This window comes from Podarcis melisellensis (assembly GCF_964234715.1).
Source record: "Podarcis melisellensis genome assembly, chromosome: 13".
NCBI lineage: Eukaryota > Metazoa > Chordata > Lepidosauria > Squamata > Lacertidae > Podarcis > Podarcis melisellensis.
Window position 1 is genome coordinate 15,354,762 of NC_138545.1, and position 19,859 is coordinate 15,374,620.

The 19,859-nt window shown below is 46.7% G+C and overlaps 2 protein-coding genes across 5 annotated transcripts; both read right to left on the reverse strand.

Annotated features, from left to right (window-relative positions):
• Positions 1-2,226: 2,226 nt before the first annotated feature.
• Positions 2,227-7,419, reverse strand: LOC309355180 (uncharacterized protein). Of its 3 annotated transcripts, none has more exons than XM_081885754.1 (2): positions 7,191-7,366; positions 2,227-5,600 (listed from the first exon to the last, which is right to left on the reverse strand). In XM_081885754.1, exon 2 carries the CDS (start codon positions 5,411-5,413, stop codon positions 3,419-3,421), a length of 1,995 nt encoding a protein of 664 aa, XP_081741880.1. In that variant the 5' UTR covers positions 5,414-5,600; positions 7,191-7,366; the 3' UTR covers positions 2,227-3,418. The 3 variants fall into 3 exon arrangements, 2 of the variants coding, with proteins under 2 accessions (XP_081741880.1, XP_081741879.1); XM_081885753.1 differs by lacking the exon at positions 7,191-7,366 and adding an exon at positions 5,880-5,997; XR_014162454.1 differs by lacking the exon at positions 2,227-5,600 and adding an exon at positions 6,123-6,186 and having other exon boundaries at positions 7,191-7,419.
• Positions 7,420-10,324: 2,905 nt separating this feature from the next.
• LOC309353978 (nuclear factor 7, brain-like) lies at positions 10,325-19,716 on the reverse strand. 2 transcript variants are annotated; one of them, XM_081883651.1, is made up of 6 exons: positions 19,176-19,714; positions 17,646-17,741; positions 17,316-17,549; positions 16,329-16,351; positions 16,085-16,209; positions 10,325-11,371 (listed from the first exon to the last, which is right to left on the reverse strand). In XM_081883651.1, exons 1-6 carry the CDS (start codon positions 19,521-19,523, stop codon positions 10,821-10,823), a joined length of 1,377 nt encoding a protein of 458 aa, XP_081739777.1. In that variant the 5' UTR covers positions 19,524-19,714; the 3' UTR covers positions 10,325-10,820. The 2 variants fall into 2 exon arrangements, with proteins under 2 accessions (XP_081739777.1, XP_081739778.1); XM_081883652.1 differs by lacking the exon at positions 17,316-17,549 and having other exon boundaries at positions 19,176-19,716.
• Between the last annotated feature and the right edge of the window lie 143 nt (positions 19,717-19,859).

Here is a 19,859-nt window from a genome sequence, read left to right on the forward strand (position 1 = left end):
CAAACCGTGCAGAGACGGCAATCCTGAAGTTCAGTAAATAAGAGATGTACACCCAGGTGTGCCCATAAGTCTTTATTACAAGCAAGTGAAAAAGGCACAAACTGGTGAATGAGATAACTCAGTTATGCTACATTCTTAATCGAGGGATGTCTCTCATCCCTGGGGAACAGCAAGCAGACGTCCATTCTGTTTCTTCTCAGGGTTTTCGCATCAACATCTTGAAAACAGCTTGACTGTTCAAGAATCTGTGAAGGCGTGTTTCAGCTGCTCTAGCTCTCCTGCTGTTCACAAGAGAGGTGTTTTCCTCTAGAAAGGGCTGCCCACCTACCTTACCCAGAATATTGAAAAGCTAATTTCTACCTCTCTGAGAGAAAGCGAGGCATTGACAGGCTCACAGCGCTGCCCTCTCTAACCCAGTTGGCTCTCAGTTCCCTGTTCTGGAACAGTGACAAAACACAGGAGAATCAGGCTAACTCTGCAGTTCCCAACATGGTTCCTGTGGGCACCACAGCGCTCTCAAACAACACCCTTGCTGCTCCCAGCTCCCTGCCGCTCCCAGTTCTCAATTATTTTATTTTTTTTCTTGAGATTTGGTTTGTTGGAAGTTGTTGGGTCTTTGCAGACCGTCGCCTGCTTTTGTGTTTTATTTGTTTACAGGTGTGTGCAGGTGTTCTACCTTTTGTCTGCAGAGGGTGTCATTGTGAGGATTGCCGATTTTTCTTCTGTGAAATGGGCATTTTGTGGAACCAGCAACAGTTTCTTAGATTTCCAAACGTGCCCCCCCCCACTCTAACTAGTAGGATTCACTGCCTTTCTCAGACTTGGGGAAGGAATCAAGAATGCCAGCCTTTCTCTTAAGAGCCTATTCTCTCAGAGATTCCCTTTCCTCCTGGTGTATGTCCTCTGGACAAAGCTGGAAGTAAAGAACAATGTTTCCTCACAACGGTTTGTCCTCGCCTCAAGCGCAGAATGAAGAATAAAGGGCCCTCTTCTCAACCAGAAACAGTTATGTTTATCTCTTTGGCAAGAGGAGGTGGGCACAGGGGTAGTTTTAACAGGTGCAGGGCATGTGGAAGATTTGCTTGCCAGAAAGCAACTATTTGGCAGAGAATAAAATAAATAAAGCGAAAAATTCAGAGACAAGTGCTGGGGATTTTTCCCTCCTAAAAGTGAAGGGTGAAAGAATGTTTAGAAGGCAGCAATTAAATGTAATTACCTTTGGAAAGCTGAAGATCAGTAGTTGAAACTCTTCCAAGCACCAATTATAACTAAAAAAACAACATATCATTTAAACTGGCATTTCAAACAAAAGAAATCACCGGAGTGATTACCAGTATGTCCTTAAAATATATGTACTGAGTCCACAGTACATATTGGCCCAAATCCAGTTATTAGGCTTCCCCACCTATCTGGGAGTATAGGATACTGAACTCAATGGGATTTACATGTGAATGACATTTAGAGGATTGCAGTGGAAATTCTACTAAAATCAATGCTATGGATTAAGGGTTACGTAGCACATGCGTCCCATTGAAAGTGCAGGCCAATCCTATACATGTCTACTCAGACCGCATTCGCACATTTCAAGCACTGTAATACTGCTTTAAACAGCTGTGGGTTCCCCCAAAGAATTCTGGGAGCTGCTGTGTGTTACAGGTGTCAAACGTTGTTAGGGAACCCCCTATTCCCCTCACAGAGCTACAATTTCCAGAGATCCCTTGAAGAGGGTTTGATTGCTAAAGGGGGGGAACGGGAGGCAACCTAGCAACTTTCAGGACGCTTAACGAACTACAGCTCCCAGCATTCTTTGGGAGAAGCTATGGCTGCTTAAAGTGGCATCAGAGCATTTTAAGTGTGGTTTGAATGTGAGGTAAACTCCATTCAGTTCCAGAGAGACATGCAGCTGAATAGCGTACATATTTATTCAGAAGAGAACACAGCTAAGATCAACCACGCAGCCTGATACGGCAGTGATTCACAATTAGCTAAGTACCGCAGACCCCCTGTTTTTCAAAAGCAAAGCCACAGACCTCCTACTTTTGAAAATTTTGATATTTCCAAGGTATTTTTTGTTATGTGAATGGTGCCACGGACCCCTTGGGTGGGTTTCGTGGACCTCCTAGGGTCTGCAGCCCACTAACAGGGAACCACTGCTATACAGAAATTAGCTGCACCAAGCCCAAATGAAATCAAGAAGCCCACCAAAATCTCCCCAGGATCAATCCTACAAAAGACAAATATTTGTCTGATTTCTCCTCCTTTTTTTCTCCCCTGCCACCATGGTTTCTGGCAAAACAACCACGGACCAGCAAAACACACAAAAAAGTAAGATCTGTTTAAGGCAACTTAGTTCTACACACAGGTCTGGCTGTTTGGTTATCTGAATCTGCAGTGTGTATGACGAGTTTGGGTAAAAATTCCTCATTTTTGGATAAGTGAATTTTCAAACAAGTATTTGGATAGCGGGACCTATGTATTTTTACATTTACATTTACATTTTACATTTAGCTCTGAATGCCATGAACTACTGCAGCAGTTTTCCATTTTCCTCAGCGATTTCCTCCTAAGTTGATTAAAAATAAATAAATCAAAGGTTTTATATCTTGGAACAGGAATTAATTGGAGGTGTCACGTCCAGCTTATAGATGAAGTACTCTAGAAGTGCCATGAATAAATCAGTAAAATTCACAGGATTATTGGAGGGAAGAGTGCCTCCAAAGAGGAACATTTTCTCTTCTGCCTCTTGTACGCACATGTTAATATTAGGGAGCATTTCTAAGGAAAAAAGATATTCCCTGAGGACAAACATACAAGAGGTTATGAGGAGAATATTTTTGTCTTCAACTTTCCACCCATGTAAAATGTCCCTCACACAGGATTTTCCTTTTCCTCTACACCATGGGTAGGCAAACTAAGGCCCAGGTGCCGGATCCGGCCCAATCGCCTTCTAAATCTCACCCGCGGACGGTCCAGGAATCAGCGTGTTTTTACATGAGTAGAACGTGTCCTTTTATTTAAAATGCATCTCTGGGTTATTTGTGGGGCATAGGAATTTGTTCTTTTTTCAAAATATAGTCTGACCCCTCACAAGGTCTGAGGGACAGTGGACCAGCCCCCTGCTGAAAAAGTTTGCTCTACTACATGGGCCTGCTTTCTTCGGACCCTAATTTCCGTATCCACACCTTCTATGATTCAAAATGGCCACCCCACTTAAGAAACAGCTGCCCCACTCCCTCTGCCACACCATTCTCCAAAGCAGCATAATGATGCTACAGGATTCGCTCCCCACCTAAGTACCATTTTTGCCCGCCACCATTTCCTCAGAATTCCCACCGCCTTATAAGCCTCTGCTATTCCCCTCAGCCCTGTGCCAAATTAGTCACTCTCCATGTTCCGCTGTGGAAGAACCATTCACCGTTCAAGTCTCATCCCCTGCTGAAGGTACCAGCTTGTTCTTCATTGCTAACGTAGCTGCTTCTCCTGCAAGACCAGCAGCTGAGGCCCCTCCCCTGAAATGCGCCTTTTGGTGCCGCGTGTACTGCAGGAGGTATCGGAAGCGTTTCCCGCATTCCTGGCACGCGTACGGCAGTTCCCCGGTGTGGATACGCTGGTGCTGCACAAGAGCCGAGCTCTGGCAGAAAGCCTTCTCGCAGCGTGGGCATTGGTACGGCCTCTCGCCGGTGTGGATACGCCGGTGTTGTGACAGCGCTGAGCTGTGCCCAAAACGGCGCCCGCAATCCTTGCAAGCGTACGGCCTCTCACCAGTGTGGACCCGCTGGTGCTCCAGCAGCTTGGAACTCTGGGAGAAACCACGCCCACAGTCCTCGCATCGGTACGGCCTCTCGCCGGCGTGGACCCTCTGGTGTTGCGCCAAGTGCGAGCTCTGCTGGAAGCTCTTCCCGCAGTCGCTGCAGATGTAGAGGGTTTGGTGGCGGAGATGCGGGGCTGCCCCGTTTTGGTGGGTCTTTTGATGTAGCGCCAAATGCGCCCTCTGGCTGAAGGTGCGCCCGCAATCCGGGCACCGGAAGGGGCGTTCACCCGTGTGGACTCGGCGGTGCTGCAAGAAGTGCGAACTGATGCCGAAGGTCTTCCCGCAGTCCTCACACTCGAAGGGCTTTTCTCCGGTGTGGACCCTCTGGTGGCGCAGCAGGGTGGAGCTGAGGCCAAAGGACTTGCCGCAGTCCATGCACTCGTAAGGCTTCTCCCCGGTGTGGGTGACATGGTGCTGGATCAGAGTGGAGCTGAGCGAAAAGGACTTGCCGCACTCCTTGCACCGGAAAGGACGCTCCCCGGTGTGGGTCCGCTGGTGCTGGGTGAGGGAGGAGCTCTCGGAAAACGTCTTGCCGCAGGCGCGGCAGGCGAAGGGACGCTCTCCAGTGTGCACCCGTCGGTGGTTCAGCAAGTTGGAGTTGCGGTTGAAGCACTTGCCGCAATCGGGGCATTTGTATGGTTTCTCTCCCGTGTGGATGATCTGGTGCTGAATGAGGGTGGAGCTGAGGGAAAAGGACTTTCCACAGGTGCCACAGTTGTAGGGTCTCTCCCCTGTGTGGACCCGCTGGTGCTGAATGAGGTTGGAGCTCCGGCCGAAGCACCTGCCGCAATCGGGGCATTTGTACGGCTTCTCGCCCGTGTGCGTCCGCTGGTGCTGGAGGAAGGTCGAGCCCCGGGTGAAGCATTTGCCGCAGGCGCCGCACTTGTAGGGCTTCTCTCCGCTGTGGATGCGGCGGTGCTGGCCCAAGATGGAGCTGGTGCCAAAGCATTTCCCACATTCGGGGCACCTGTATGGTTTGTCAGGTGCAGAAGGGGAAGCGGGCGAGGTGGCCGTGAAGGACGATTCGCAGTTGACGTCCCATTGACTAATGTCGAAGTCTCTGCCACCATCGCTGACATCCAAGCAGAGAACACGGTCCTCTCCATCGTCCGCATCAGAATCAAAGTCCTCAGTGGACTCTCCATCTGCTTCTCCCTCCACCTCTGGAGAGACACTTTGGGTTCCTTCCACATCTGTTTGGAAAGCTTGATTAGGGCTTCCACCCGTGTCTTGGTTAATGTCACCGTCCACATCAGAAGACAAATCTTGGGCACCCTCCTCATCTAGATAGACATGCAGATCATTCTCCCCATCTAAATCCCCATTGGCTTGTGGAGGATCATTCCAGTTGCTGCCACAAGTTTGCTTACACTCGGTGTTTGAGTGCAACTTGATTATTTTCTTGATCTCATCAACGTCCAACTCTGGGTGGGATCTCTGTTCTCCTTCAGCGTCCAAGCCATCACGACATCTGCTACGGACGTCTTGTTTGGGTACATTTTGTAACCCAGCTTGGTGTCTGGTATCCCCACCACCTTCCAAACCATCAATAAGCTGTTTGCTTTCAACACAGCATCTGCCCTCATAGCATCTCCCGTACATATTGACTGAAACACCCACGTTGCTGGTAATGGTGTGCAGTCACAACTCCAGGAAGACGTTCCTCATCGCATTGATGCTCCTCACTGAAAGACAGGCACAAGGTACCACTGAAGATCTCCTGGAATCTGGAATCGGAGTGGCCATTTTCTTCTTTCATTAAAGGAGCAGCATATCCCTCACGCATGGTCTGCAGGCAACGAGAATGAAAGGAATCAAAAAACTAAGCTCACATTCTTGCCTTGGTCAATGAGCAGGGTTAGTGTGCAAATTCTGCACCAAGCAGCTCAACTCCTGCACCAAGGTGACCCAGAGGAAAACTTGCTCTTTCAGATAAAGATATGCATCAGGGATGGGGGAACCTGTGACATTCCAGGTGTTGCTGGACCACAACTGACATCAGCCCTAGGCTCCAGAGAGCCGCCACAGGTTCCCCACCTCCGAAATATTAAATATGCATTTAATAGACCTTTGCAGTTGGTCACAGATCTGGGTCAGAAGCACAGTTTATGGTCTTTCCTCTGAGGGTCCAAATCTGGGGCAGGGCTTTCTTGGTGGTGGCTCCAGTTGTCTAGAGCAGTGTTTCCCAACCTTGGGCCTCCAGCTGTTTTTGAACTACAATTCCCATCAATCATCCCTGACCACTGGTCTTGCTAGCTAGGGATGATGGGAGTTGTAGGCCAAAAACATCTGGAGGCACAAGGTTGGGAAACACTGGTCTAGAGCTCACTTCCTATGGCGTGGGGGAGGGGACCCAAAAATCCCATCACTGCAGACTGAAAAAAGGAGACAGAAATGTGGTATAAATAGAAATAAATTACTTCAATCACTCACGTTGTTTTAAAAAAGAAGCTGGGATAGTTCAGTTGGTAGAGCATGAGACAGTGAAACTCAGGGGTTGTGGGTTCGAGCCCCATGTTGGGTAAAAGATTACCGCATTGCAGGGGGTTGGACTAGATGACCCTCAGGGTTCCTTCCAATTCTATGATTCTATTCTTTTTAGCATTTCTTATACAGCTGATTTCTTATTTTAGTACTTGTTTGAAATACGTCTTGAAATACATCTTCAAACGAAGCGTAAGAACTGTGTATGCTACATATAAGCGTCCCCTGGCTCTCAAATGTTTCTAGTGCTACTCTGCTGCTGAATTTGTCAAATCTCCTGACCTGGAAATGGATGGTGAAGCAATCAGAGAATAGTTCCTCATAGGCCAGGACTCCATTAAGCTGCTGACATCTCTCCCAGCCTCTGGCTGCAGTGGCAGATTGCAGGAGGTGTCAGGGAAGCCAAAGCATTATCAACCTCACCCGGTCCTTAGATGCTGTAACTCCAAAAGTTCACCAAAAACAGCTTCTCTTCTACCAGACTGCAATGTCCTCCTTGCCTAATCTCACTGCATCTGTCACTCACAGCTATACAGAGCAATGGATCCGCATGGCATATTCCTACCATATATAGAAAGGCAATCTCACAGCGAACTTTGGGCTCTCAGTGCAGGTGGAAAACAGGGTTAATGGAAAAGAGATCGTTCTCCTCCATGCACACAGAGTCTTCACATCTTAGAAGCACATGGTAATCACACCACAGTCACTACAGATGCTCAACCTCTGTATCCTGCAATTGCTAACATGAATTTGGAATTATCTGGAGAATTCATGCAGTTCACAGATTGGCAGAGGGGGGCAGGGGAATTTTATTTTTCTAAAAAAATTAAAGAAACCCACTCTTTGATCACCTCTGCCTTTTCCCCCTGCAATTATTTTTGCGCCTCTGACTCACCCAACGCGCCCCCCGAGTGTGGCTGCAGTCCGCTCTCCTTTGTTGCATGAGGAATCTTCCCTCTGAGCCCCCAAACCTCTTATGTGTCACTAGGTGGGAAGGGGAGGGGGCGAAATCGAGCTTGAAACAGGAAGAAGTCCATCTCTTATTACCTTCCCCCAAATTCCTCGCCGGGGAGAAAGCTGGCAGCAACAAAAATCAGTTCCTCTATGATTCCTTTAACTCTTCCTGCCCCAGATTGCATTTCGGATTTAAAACGGTGACTGACCATTCCTCCAGAAGAATCAGCCTGCACCAGGAATCAGCCCGCAGCTTGTCTGTCTCGTTTGTTTTGTTTCTTCCTGACAGAGGTGTGATGCATTTAGCAGATGCATTTCAGTGATGGGATGGTTAGTTTGCAAGTTTTTAATCTTGTTGCTTAGCGCCCTGAGACAGCATCTGTGCTGAACGCTTGCTGGGTAGACAGTCAGAAAATAAGTTGATTAAAGAAACCCAAGCTATCCAAATCTCTGCCTTTCATGAGTTTTTAATAGTGCAGGAGTCTTGCAATTAAAAAAAACAAACAATTGTTGTGATTCAGTCCAGAACTCAGTATTGGGAGTGTGTAAAAAGTGAGCAGTAACGAAGACGAGAGAGCCTTTCTGCCCATTGCCACTACATACGCACATCCAGCTCTATAGACATTCAAAAGATAAAGACAGGAGCAGTTTCCAGGATTCTTAAGCTAGGACTGTTTAAAGCGGTATAATACCACTTTAAATATATTGTGCAGATGGAGCTAAAGCCACATCCGCAATTACAGCGCATTTTGTTGTTGCTGTTTAGTTGTTTAGTCATGTCCGACTCTGCGTAACCCCATGGACCAGAGCACGCCAGGCACTCCTGTCTTCCACTGCCTGCCGCTGTTTGGTCAGACTCATGTTCGTAGCTTCAAGAACACTGTCCAGCCATCTCGTCCTCTGTTGTCCCCTTCTCCTTGTGCCCTCCATCTTTCCCAACATCAGAGTCTTTTCCAGGGAGTCTTCTCTTCTCATGAGGTGGCCAAAGTACTGGAGCCTCAGCTTCACGATCTGTCCTTCCAGTGAGCACTCAGGGCTGATTTCCTTAAGAATGGATACGTTTGATCTTCTTGCAGTCCATGGGACTCTCAAGAGTCTCCTCCAGCACCATAATTCAAAACAAAGTGCATTAGTGGTGAATTTATACTTCTCCACCTCTAAATCATTCCATGTTATTAGCTGTTCTGCAATGCTTCCTCCATGTGACCACATTATTGCCACCTGGAGGGACACTCTTGCGTTATAGCAGGACACACAAAAAACAATACACACAACACCCTGAAATATTTGTGGTATGAAGAAATATCATATTTTAAACTAAGCAGTAGGACCGGCTCAAAACCTGCAGGCGCAATTGGTATTAAAAGCGTGGTCATGCATAACCAACAACATATTGAGCACAAATCATGACGATCGCTCAATAAAAACAACATCTGGAAGGGAGCTCAGACTGCATACTGAGCAATTCACTTTCTTGGCAGACATGTATGTGAAAGACAGCAGGTAGAAGGGGCAGAAGGAGAGACAGAGAGTTAGTGGTGTTTTATTGCTGGAACCAAGATGGCAGCCTTCCTCCAGCTGCCCTAGGTGCACTCTGGAGACCAGCATTCTGTTGCAGGTGCCTTTCTTCGATATGCTTGGCTCATATATTAAAGCAAAAATACTGTGGCATCATAAGTCTCCAGTGCTCTCTCATCCAAAGGATGCTATGGCAAGAGATGTTACAGATGGACCTACCCAGTGCTTTTTTTCTTTAAAAAAATGTTTAGGGGTACAGTGGTACCTCAGGTTAAGTACTTAATTCGTTCTGGAAGTCCGTTCTTAACCTGAAACTGTTCTTAACCTGAAGCACCTCTTTAGCTAATGGGGCCTCCTGCTGCTGCTGCACCGCTGGAGCACGATTTCTGTTCTCATACTGAAGCAAAGTTAACCCAAGGTACTATTTCTGGGATAGCGGAGTCTGTAACCTGAAGCGTATGTAACCTGAAGCGTATGTAACCCAAGGCACTACTGTACTCTTATTTTGACTCAAGAAAAATCACAATCTTTTGGTCCAATTTGGGGAAAATAAATACAGTACAGTAAATGGACAAAAGTACAAAGATTCTCAAAATGTTTAGGGGTATGCGTCCCCGTGTGTCCCCAGAAAAAAAGCACTGGATCTACCCAGTCATCTTGCACAAAAAAGGGAAATGCAGTTGGGGAGCCAATTGCAAAACACGAGTGAATATGCCCTATCTGATGCCCAGACCAACCATCATAACACACTTGTATCTGCATAGACCCCCACATGCCTCAAAACAGGATTTCAGTCCTAAGACACTTTTACATAGAGCAAAAGGTTATTTATTAAGCACTTAGAATGCACTGCAGCTTAAAGTCTAAGGCCAGGACCAGTTCATGGAATCCCTCAGCAACTGCTGGGGCCCAATAACCCCAACAACTGGGTAAGTTTCCTAGAAGAGGCCACTGGAAGGCAAATTGCCTGGAATGATACACACCCAGAGCCAAGCTTACCTGTTCTGGTCCTTTCCTAATGCCAGTGTGTTGGGTTATTGCCTCAACCCACACATTCCTACACAAAGAGCAGGTGCCAAGCATGCATCAATACTGCCTTTGCTGAGGCATCTATGCGCTTTCTTGCTAAGAGATGGGTTGGGGAGGGGGATTCAAATCCCAAGTTCATGAAGTCTGAGAAGTACCGTTTTAAAATCACGTTGCTCCTTAGAGGTGGCGGGCACAGTTCAGGGGAAAGACGCCTTCTCCTCCGTGATCCCACTCCAAACTTTGTTCTTGTGCCTCTTTCAAATGGACTTTGTGACTGTTAAGTTGTGGGTGAACATATCAGACGACACAGCGATTCTTCAAACAGCTCTTGTTTATTCACAGGCCAGAACAGAACTGAACTGAAGGGTTCAGCCAGCCTGCTTATATAGAGCTCCACTACAACGCAACTGTAACAATTTTCTGTAACTATCCAATCACTGAACGTCACTTTCGATCCCTTATTTGCATAACTATCTACAGTATCCCCCTGCTGGCCCAGGGTGAGAACTTCAGTACATAACAGTAACAGTCCCCGCTACCAACTGCATTGAGAGTTGGGGGATAAACCTCTATTTTACTGCAGTCTTTACCTATATTGGGTTTTCCCGTGTAGCTCTTTAAACATAGCAGCAATCTCCAGGGGCTTACCCTTTTCTGCAGATGAATAAATAAGAAACACTACTATTTTCACAGAAGGAGATTCTCTAGGAATGCCTTGTAGATCCATCTATTCTTGTCTGCTTTTTCTTGAGTTGCTTATGGTCTTGTTATAGATGTGGGCATGTTGCGGGCTGGGCGTTTTGGGGTTTATTTTGGTGTTTGGGCTTTGAATTATTTTATTGTTGCACTGTGTGCATTTTAATTGCCTTGGGAGGAGTTTTCCCTTTAAAATAAATACAAAAATGTTATTTGTACGATGGGCGTTTAAAGAACCTTCTGCTTACGATATGTCCAGGGCATTGTCCTTGCAGAAGCAGGTGTGAGTTGAGAAAAGAAACACAGAACAGGAGATGCTCTTTTCCCTCTACCATAGTGGAAGGTGGCATATTTTTAAGGGGGTTGCATTTTTCCCTGAATTGTACAGCCCAGGGCAAAAATAGGGGAACAACCTCCCTTTGAACCTAGAACTCGCAAAAGTGTAAAGGTGGGCCATGGTAGAAGCATCACAGAAAGACACCAGGCCCCCGTTATAGTCCAGATAAACCCCAACTCTCTTGGGGAAGGATGTGGGGCACAGCCTTTGAGGCGGGTCATCCTTGGCCATGAGCTCCACGCCATTTCGCAGCCGGATTACCCAGTATCCACTACCAGGGGAGGCAGCGATTTTCCCTTTGCGGTTGATAGAAACGCTAACCAGGCCTAAGGTCCAAGAGAGCTTGTCGCCAACTTCCACTTCCCAGTAGTGCTTCCCTGAGGAGAAACTCTGGCAACCCAACACGGCTACACAGTAGTTGAACCGCATGGGCGTGTCTGGGACTTCCTGGCGCAGGTTTCCGTCCCGGACACAAGTGTAGTCATCTGATAGGACAAGACACGGGTGTGCTGTTTCAGGGTCCAGGGTTATCCGGGGGAAGTCTGCAAAATGGCGGGGGCGGGCGGGGGGGGGGAGAGACGAAGAGAGCAAATTTTAAAATCAAGTTGTCCTTGCATTTCATAGCAGCCTGAGGAGGATTATATTTATTTTATAAACATCTTTATTGAAAGTTCAATAAGTATATAATTATATGTGCACTAAACATGATGAGACATAAATAAAAGAGAAGAAGAAAGAAAAATAGAAACAGAACCCGTGTACCCGTGTAGAAAGGAAAATAAAAGGGGGAGGGGGAAAACCCAAAACTGTATACAGTCATACTTTGGAAGTCGAACGGAATCTGTTCCAGAATTCCATTTGACTTCCAAAACGTTTGAAAACCAAATTGCAGCTTCTGATTGGCTGCAGGAAGTATTTGTACAGTATTTGTAAGAATGAATTCCAAATATCGCTGAATTTGTCTGTGGCAAGACTGATACTGATGAACTGGAAAAATAAAAAGGTGGCTCCCTTCTACGATTGAAGACTTATACAAGTTCGCAACTGATGATAATGATTATTCCTATAATTTATTACCCACTTTTCACCCTAAGTTCCCAGGGTAGGTTACAACAATGAAAATACACTAGTAAAAACAGTCTGAAACAACTTAAAGCCACAGAAATGGGGGGGGCTAATAATATATGGGGTGCAGCTTCAGCATTCTCCAAAAGATGAGTAAGGAAGGTACCAGATGCAATTGTGGGGAGGGACTTCCACAATTTAGGAGCTGCACCAGAGAATGCCAATTCCTTGTCCACCACCCCACTGAGTTTCTGAGGGTGGTGGGAGAAACCAGAGGGCCCCTCCTGCCAATCTTAGCCCCCCCCCCCCGCATATGATCTGTAGGGAAGGAGACAGTTTTTCAAGTCTTGGGAATGGTTCCTACTATCTGAATCACAGTTAGGGAACTTGTGATCTCCCAAGTGCTGTTGACTCCCTTAGCACCAGCCAACATGAACAGTGGTCAGTGTTAAGTAGATCTACTCTAAAGTAAGACTTATCCAGGGACAACGAGGGTCCTCTGGGACCATAGCTTAATGCAGGCACCCCCAACCTGCGGCCCTCCAGATGTTTTGGCCTACAACTCCCATGATCCCTAGCTAACAGGACCAGTGGTCAGGGATGATGGGAATTGTAGTCCAAAACATCTGGAGGGCCGAAGGTTGGGAATGCCTGGCTTAATGTATAAGGAAGGTATAAACTTAATAGTCTGAGATGACAAGAGTTAGGCAACACATGGTGGTTCCCCAGCCCTGCTCTAAATACTAGGCGTTGCATGAGCCGGCACTAATACAAACGGCACACCCAAATCGCTGGATTCAGTGAGTTAAGAGGTCAACACGCATTCCTCATGAGCATAACCAGAGAGGCCTGCCCCCCTCAATCAAGTAAATACACAAAAATATTCAACTAAAAGTGGAAATAATCACTGGAAAATCACTGTTAGGTCATTCGAGAAGGAAGTGCTGAAAGGGTTTTCAGCAAATCCAAGAAAGCTTGCTTTGTTCTTTGTAAATTTGCAAAAAGTACTCGATAACTCCCTGGTGTTAATTTTTTATTCCTCTTCCTAGTTTTCAAGTGACTGAAGATTTTGACGGATATTTCTGAGCGCTTGGGGGGGTCAAAGGAAAGTAATTTAAAACATCTGTTGTTGAGACATTTCATTTCAAATCTGCTAGACGGAGCCAGACGGGGGATAGTGGCAGGTGGGTGTCCTGTCCCTGGCCTTAACATAAATCATAAATCCATTACTCATGATCTGTAATTGACTCATCTTTTTCCTCTACCGTTCTGTTAGGTCATCCCTGAGCCTTATTAGCTCCTGGCCCGATCTTTTAATTGGCTTGGTATACATAGATCTTCCTAGGTCAGGTCATCACCTAATCACAAAGATCCTGTTGAATGCAGATTCCTTCATTATCTGTTTTCTCAGCATCAGCACCTGGGTGTCCTTTCACTGCTCCCTGACTCACAGCGGAGCACTCTTAGTCATTCCCTCTCGCCTTCTGCATGACCCACAGAATCCCCAGCCAAGCTGAGCGAGCCCACAGAGGCCAGCTGCTACAGATGGGCTGAACAGTAAATACATAGGTACTCAAGATCTCTTAACTGTTAAGGAGAACTAATCTGTGTCAATCTCTTGTTTAGAACACAAGATGAGTGCCTTGCAAGATCCAAAAGCCCACATGGTCCAGCACCTCTGAAAAAATCCTTTGGGAAGTGGTCAGCGGTGGGGCAGTGGTTTGGTGTGCAAAAAATAAATAAATACAATGATACCTCTGGTTGTGAACGGGATCCATTCCAGAGGCCCGTTCGCAACCTGAAAAGAACGCAACCCGCATCTGCGCGTGTCACGACTTGCCGCTTCTGCGCATGCGCGTGAAGTCATTTTGTGCATCTGCGCATGCGCAAGTGGCGAAACCCAGAAGTAACCCTTTCCGGTACTTCCGGGTCGCCGCAGGACGCAACCTGAAAACGCACAACCTGAAGCAAACGTAATATGAGGTATGACTGTACCACATTCAATTCCTGGCATCCTCAAATACAAAGGGAAAGACAAATCCCTGCCTGAACCCCTGGAAAGACCCTGTCCACCAGTGTAGACCTGGAGTGAGAAACCTGGGGCTCCTTCCAGATGTTGCTGAACGACCACTCCCCAGCCCTAGTGAGCATGACCAATCTCAGGGATGGCGAGAGCTGTAGTTTGGCAATGTCAGGTGGGCCACAGGTTCCCCTCCCCTGGTGTAGACATTGCACAATACTGAGCTAGATTGACCCATGGTAAAAAGGAGCTTCCTGTTTTCACTATTGTCAGGAACCAGTAGCAGCCAGATGTCCCACATTAGGAACTGGCTAGCAATCCACTGCTGAGTCTGCCCTACTCAAGGGAACTAATGCCAGTGTACTGAAAGAAGTAAACACAGTGGTACCTCGGGTTAAGTACTTAATTCGTTCCGGAGGCCATGCCGCCACAGCGTGATTTCTGTTCTCATCCTGAAGCAAAGTTCTTAACCTGAGGTACTATTTCTTGGTTAGCAGAGTCTGTAACCTGAAGCGTCTGTAACCTGAAGCGTCTGTAACCCAAGGTACCACTGTACTGTATATCACCAGTGCTGAAGCAATGATTCTTCAACATCAACTTCATTGGACTGGTCATGTTGTACAGATGCCTGATGATCGCCTTCCAAAGCAACTACTCTATTCCGAACTTAAAAATGGAAAGCGTAATGCTGGTGGTCAACAAAAAAGGTTCAAATACAGTGGTGCCCCGCAAGACGAATGCCTCGCAAGACGGAAAACTCGCTAGACGAAAGGGTTTTCCGTTTTTTGAGCTTCTTCGCAAGACGAATTTTCCTATGGGCTTGCTTCGCAAGACGAAAACGTCTTGCAAGTTTGTTTCCTTTTTCTTAACACCGTTAATACAGTTGCGACTTGACTTTGAGGAGCAACTCATAGAACGCAGTGTACATAGTAGCCTTTTTTGAGGTTTTTAAAGACTGGTGATTTTTGAAGCTTTTCCAAAACTTCTTTTGCAGCCATTTGGTAAGTTAAGCTTTTAAAACTTTTTTTGGGGGGTTGGATTTTGGGTTGGAGTGTTTGGAATTCAAGGACTTGGTGTTGGGGAGGGGTTTGCAAGAATCTGGAAACTTGTGGTTTTTTTCCCTGCATTTTTATGATTTTCTGTGACCATTGGGCCACTCTGCTGTTTTTTTAAAAAAATTCTGGATTTGAATTTCTGTGTGCTGGGTCGCTGGGGGAACAGTTGGGGAGGGGTTTGCAAGAATCTGGAAGCTTGTTTTTTCCCCCCTGCATTTTTATGTTTTTCTGTGACCATTGAGCCACTCTGCTGTTTTTTTTAAAAAATCTGGATTTGAATTTCTGTGTGCTGGGTGGCTGGGGGAACAGTTGGGGAGGGGTTTGCAAGAATCTGGAAGCTTGTGATCTTTTTCCTGCATTTTTATGATTTTCTGTGACCATTGGGCCACTCTGCTGTTTTTTATAAAAATTTCTGGGTTTGAATTTTGAAATGCTCTTTACAGTATGTGTGACTTTAAAGAGCACTTAATAAACTCTTGTTGTACCAAATTTGGCTTTGTTTGGACTTTTTTTGACCATAGGAACGCATTAATTGATTTTCAATGCATTCCTATGGGATTTCGTGCTTCGCAAGACGAAAAATTCGCTAGACGAAAAAATTCGTGGAACGAATTAATTTCGTCTTGCGAGGCACCACTGTACTCTCAAGGCAAATCTTTAAAAAATGTAGTATAAACACCGACAACTGGGAAACATTGGCCTGCGAGCGCTCCAATTAGAGAACAGCCTTTACCAAAGACATCATGGGCTCTGAAGACGCTTGAACTCAGGATAAAAGGGAGAAACATGCTAAGAGGAAGGCATGCTTGGCAAAACCCTCACCATGATCAACTCCCATCCAGAAACCTATGTCCCCATTGTGGAAGAACGTGTGGATCCAGAATTGGCCTCTACAGTCACTTACGGACTCACTGTTAAGACCGTGCTCATGGAAGACAATTTTACTTGGCTACGAGAGAAGAAGAAGAAGAAGAAGAAGAAGAAGAAGAAGAAGAAGAAGAAGAAGAAGAAGAAGAAGAAGAAGAAGACGACGTCCCAGTCAATATTTGTTTATGCGGTGCACTCAGAAAAGGCAACAACACGTTTTTTGTGTTTCTCCCAAATATCACCTTTACCTATGCCGAGTGCAGATTTCATTTCCCTCCAAGCGGCACACTGTAGAGGCCCCTTGAACTGCCCAAGGGTCTGCAGCATGGGGCGCATAAGAGGAAATGTTGGTGTGGCTTGTTGTTGCTTCACCCTTAGCCAGGTGGGAGGGAAAACAATCACAAACATACAAGTAGATGTTAATAACAAAAATAAAAATGGGGGGGTTTCTTTATGAATAAGAAATTACTCTTTTCTTTTTGGTTCACTCACCTGTTCAGGAGAGAATGTATTCCCTGTGCATGGGAGGGAAACAAAGGGGAAACATATGTTTAGAACAATACCAAGGAGATTTGAAACAAAAAAAATTCCTTCCAGTTAGCAGGAGATTTGAAATTTTAATAATTTCGACCTACAAACTGCCTGCTTAAACACCCTTCCCTCATCCATCTCGCAATCATAGGATCACCCGCAAGGTCATCAGTGAGGCCAAACATCATCAAAACAGAATCCCCACCAACTTCAGCATCACCCCCAAGAACCAGCACAGTTATTCTGTGAACTGCCCTGAGATTTTTCAATGGAGGGCGTTGTTATAAGAATTTTAAGGTCTCAAATATAGGATAAGTATTCATAAATGCACACATATCTAAATATATGAACCACGTGTCTGAAATAGTATGGGAGAGCAATCCTGAAGCCGTTTTGACGCTCCCAATGGCCTCAAATATTCCTCTGCAGGTAGGGAGGCAAATGGGGAAAGCCTTCCCATTGTCTTTTTGCCTGCAAATCCTGTCTTAAGGGTGTATTTGTGTATGACTAGGGTGAGCCTGTGACCTGGATTCAGGAACTAAAGCATTAACGACCACAAAAGAATGAGCAGACTGCCCAGGTAATGCAATCAGTGACCATTATCAAGTATCCTCTGCTGTAGACCGCCTCCTTCTGTGATGTATGTATGATGTTTTGGGGGTGGTCTTGGGCTACAGGGTGGGCAATTTCAAAAGTCTATATAAGGGCTTGCGCACCATTGTTCAGGGTTCTCCTCCCTCCTGCATGTGGTGAGTGAGGACCCTGTTGCAATAGTTTACTAGCTTCTTTGCTTCTCAATATACTCTGGTTGGCCTGTTTCCTCCTACTGATAGGGAATCCACTTAAGGACTCTATACAGGCCCTGGAATATCCCATAAGGGAAAGGAGCAGTTTTTCTTATTACAGTTCCAGCCGTAGAATCTCCATCAAAGCCTGTTTTCTCCTTACCGCTAGGAAGCTTGCAGAGTCTTGTAGCTGCAGGTGACCCCCGGCCTCCAACAGCAGCTCCTGGCCCAGCTGGCAAGACTCCCTCAGTGCTCTCAGTCTCTCCTCCATCTCCCGAAGAACGTGTGCCCCTTCCTCCTCCAGCCTCGCCTTGCACGCTTTCTCATGAGCGTAGAGGAAGCGATGGAGATGCTTGTATTCGGTGGAGATGTGGTCATCCAGACTCAGCAAAACTGCCTAGCAACCAGAGAGAGAGCTAAGCATATTTCCCTCCCAGATATATGAGCTTATTGCCCTCATTAAGTGTCTCCTCACCGCCCCAGTCTTCTTCACCTGATGGTTCTGGAGCTTCTCTTCTTCCTCCCTCATAAGCAGGACAAGTTTGGTCAGGTTAGATTCCATCCGCAAAACAGATAGAGACAGCTCCTCCTATTCAAGATGGCGAGTGGAAATTAAAAATAGCCAGGGAGAGGAAGCGCTCTCTCTCTCTCTCTCTCTCTCTCTCTCTCTCTCTCTCTCTCTCTCACACACACACACACACACACACACAGCACAAAGTAAATGCACATTTAACAGTAACCTGACCATTCAGAAATTGTCCACACCAGGAAAAATGTCACCTGCTTGCCATGAATTTGACTGTCTCCAATCACATGGACCTATTCCAGTGGTTCTGTGTGATATAAACTCCAATGAGCAATTAAGGTCTACACAAAAGAGCTGGGTGTCCCTTGATGGCTCCAACATGTATCACTTTGGGGAGCAATAGAGACAACTGGGAGGGTATTTTGCCATTTTAATTTAGGTAGACAGACAGGAAGAAGTATTCACTGGCTGAATAAAAAGTCACCCTTTTAAGGATATCTGATGCCGATACAGTGGTACCTCGGGTTAGACGCTTCAGGTAACAGACTCTGCTAACCCAGAAATAGTACCTCGGGTTAAGAACTTTGCTTCAGGATGAGAACAGAAATTGTGTGGCGGCGGTGCGGCAGCAGCGGAAGGCCTCATTAGCTAAAGTGGTGCTTGAGGTTAAGAACAGTTTCAGGTTAAGAACGGACCTCCAGAACGAATTAAGTTCTTAACCCGAGGTACCACTGTATAGGAAGTGGATTGCCTACTAACCTGGTGGGGGGCTTGATTCCACTCTGCTCTGCTTGTATGTTTGTAAGCAAACATCTCTTACAAAGGCAGTAGAGAAGTCAAGCTGTGACTAGATTCCTTGCATGGAATAATGATACTATTTGTGTAGTTCTTCCTAGTTTGCTGCCAATCGGCACAGGTGTTGCTTGTCTGTTTTTTGTCTTATTTGCTAAATTTATATGGCAAATGCACAAGCAATCAAACATTTAAAAATAATTCCAATACAGGTGCAAATTGGGGGTGGGGGAGGCAATAGAGGTTATCCAAAGGAAACTCAGCCCTTGCTATAAAACACTCGAACATTTCTCCATTAAAGGGAGCAGGGAATGGGTAACAAACCAGCTGCTGGAGTACTGTTAAATGCATTGGAATATCTTCATTATTTGATAATAATAATAATAATAATAGCATTTACATCCTACCTTTTCCTCCAAGGAGCTCAAGGTAGCATACATGGCTCCCCCCGCTATCTACAACAACCCTGTTAGGTAGGTTAGGCTGAGAGCCTGTGACTGGCCCAAGGTCACTCAGCAAGCTTGCATAGGTCACTTTGAGATCCCTTAATAATGCTAATTCAGCCAGCCAGCCATAGAAAAGCTGCCAGCCTTTCTCCCAACTCCCCATTCCCACCCACTGTGCTCTCAGCACCCCATTCATCACTATTACTAGCCATCTGGGAACAGGACACAGGGGGCTCTGCCTGGACTCTTCCCCCCGCACCTTGTACAGCTTTGTGGTGTCCTGGACAGAGGTCAGCGTGGCATTCTGGCGCGGCGCAGATTCTCTGGGCTCGGTGCGTCGACCCTCCTCGGCCTCCCCGGCTCTCATCCCGCCGATTCGGTGAATCAAGGTCCCCAGGAGCTTGCACGGCGTGTACCTCCTCTCTGGAAACTGCTCCCGGCACTGAGGGCAGGTGGGCTTGCTGCCAGGGACTCCCCACGCTGCCTCGATGCAGGCCTGGCAGTAGAGGTGGCCGCAAGGGAGGGCAACCGGCTCCCAGAACCACTCCAGGCATACAGGGCAGGAGAAATCCGTAACGAGGTCCTCAAAGTGTGTGGAGGAAGCCATGGCCAAGGCAGGTCACTCCTAGGAACTTCAAGAAACTCGGGTCCCAGCCCTCCTCCCTGCCCACCACAATATTATAGCTGGGAAGAGGACCCCAAAGTCTGCTGTTCGGCAGTCTATCCTCCCTGCCCACCTGCCAAACACCCAGATGTCTCTGGAGTTAGGAGACAGCAATCCAGTGGTCCAAGCTGTCAAGTTGTGGAGCTTCTGGCTTGATCTAGACCTGCGCCTATCAGAAATCCAATGCTGAACTTTGCTCCCAAACGCCCAAGATTTGCGCTTATCGCTCACAGGGGTGTGGGTGCGGGAACACAGATGTTTAGCAACCCACCCTCTCTG

Coding starts and splice junctions, on each gene's coding strand:
- LOC309353978 (XM_081883651.1), bottom strand. CDS start 19,523: ATGGCTTCCTCCACACACTTTGAGGACCTCGTTACGGATTTCTCCTGC. Junction 17,550..17,645: donor AGAAGCTCCAGAACCATCAG/GTGAAGAAGACT, acceptor TCTGGTTGCTAG/GCAGTTTTGCTGAGTCTGGA. Junction 16,352..17,315: donor ACTCTGCAAGCTTCCTAGCG/GTAAGGAGAAAA, acceptor TCCCATGCACAG/GGAATACATTCTCTCCTGAA.
- LOC309355180 (XM_081885754.1), bottom strand. CDS start 5,413: ATGTACGGGAGATGCTATGAGGGCAGATGCTGTGTTGAAAGCAAACAG.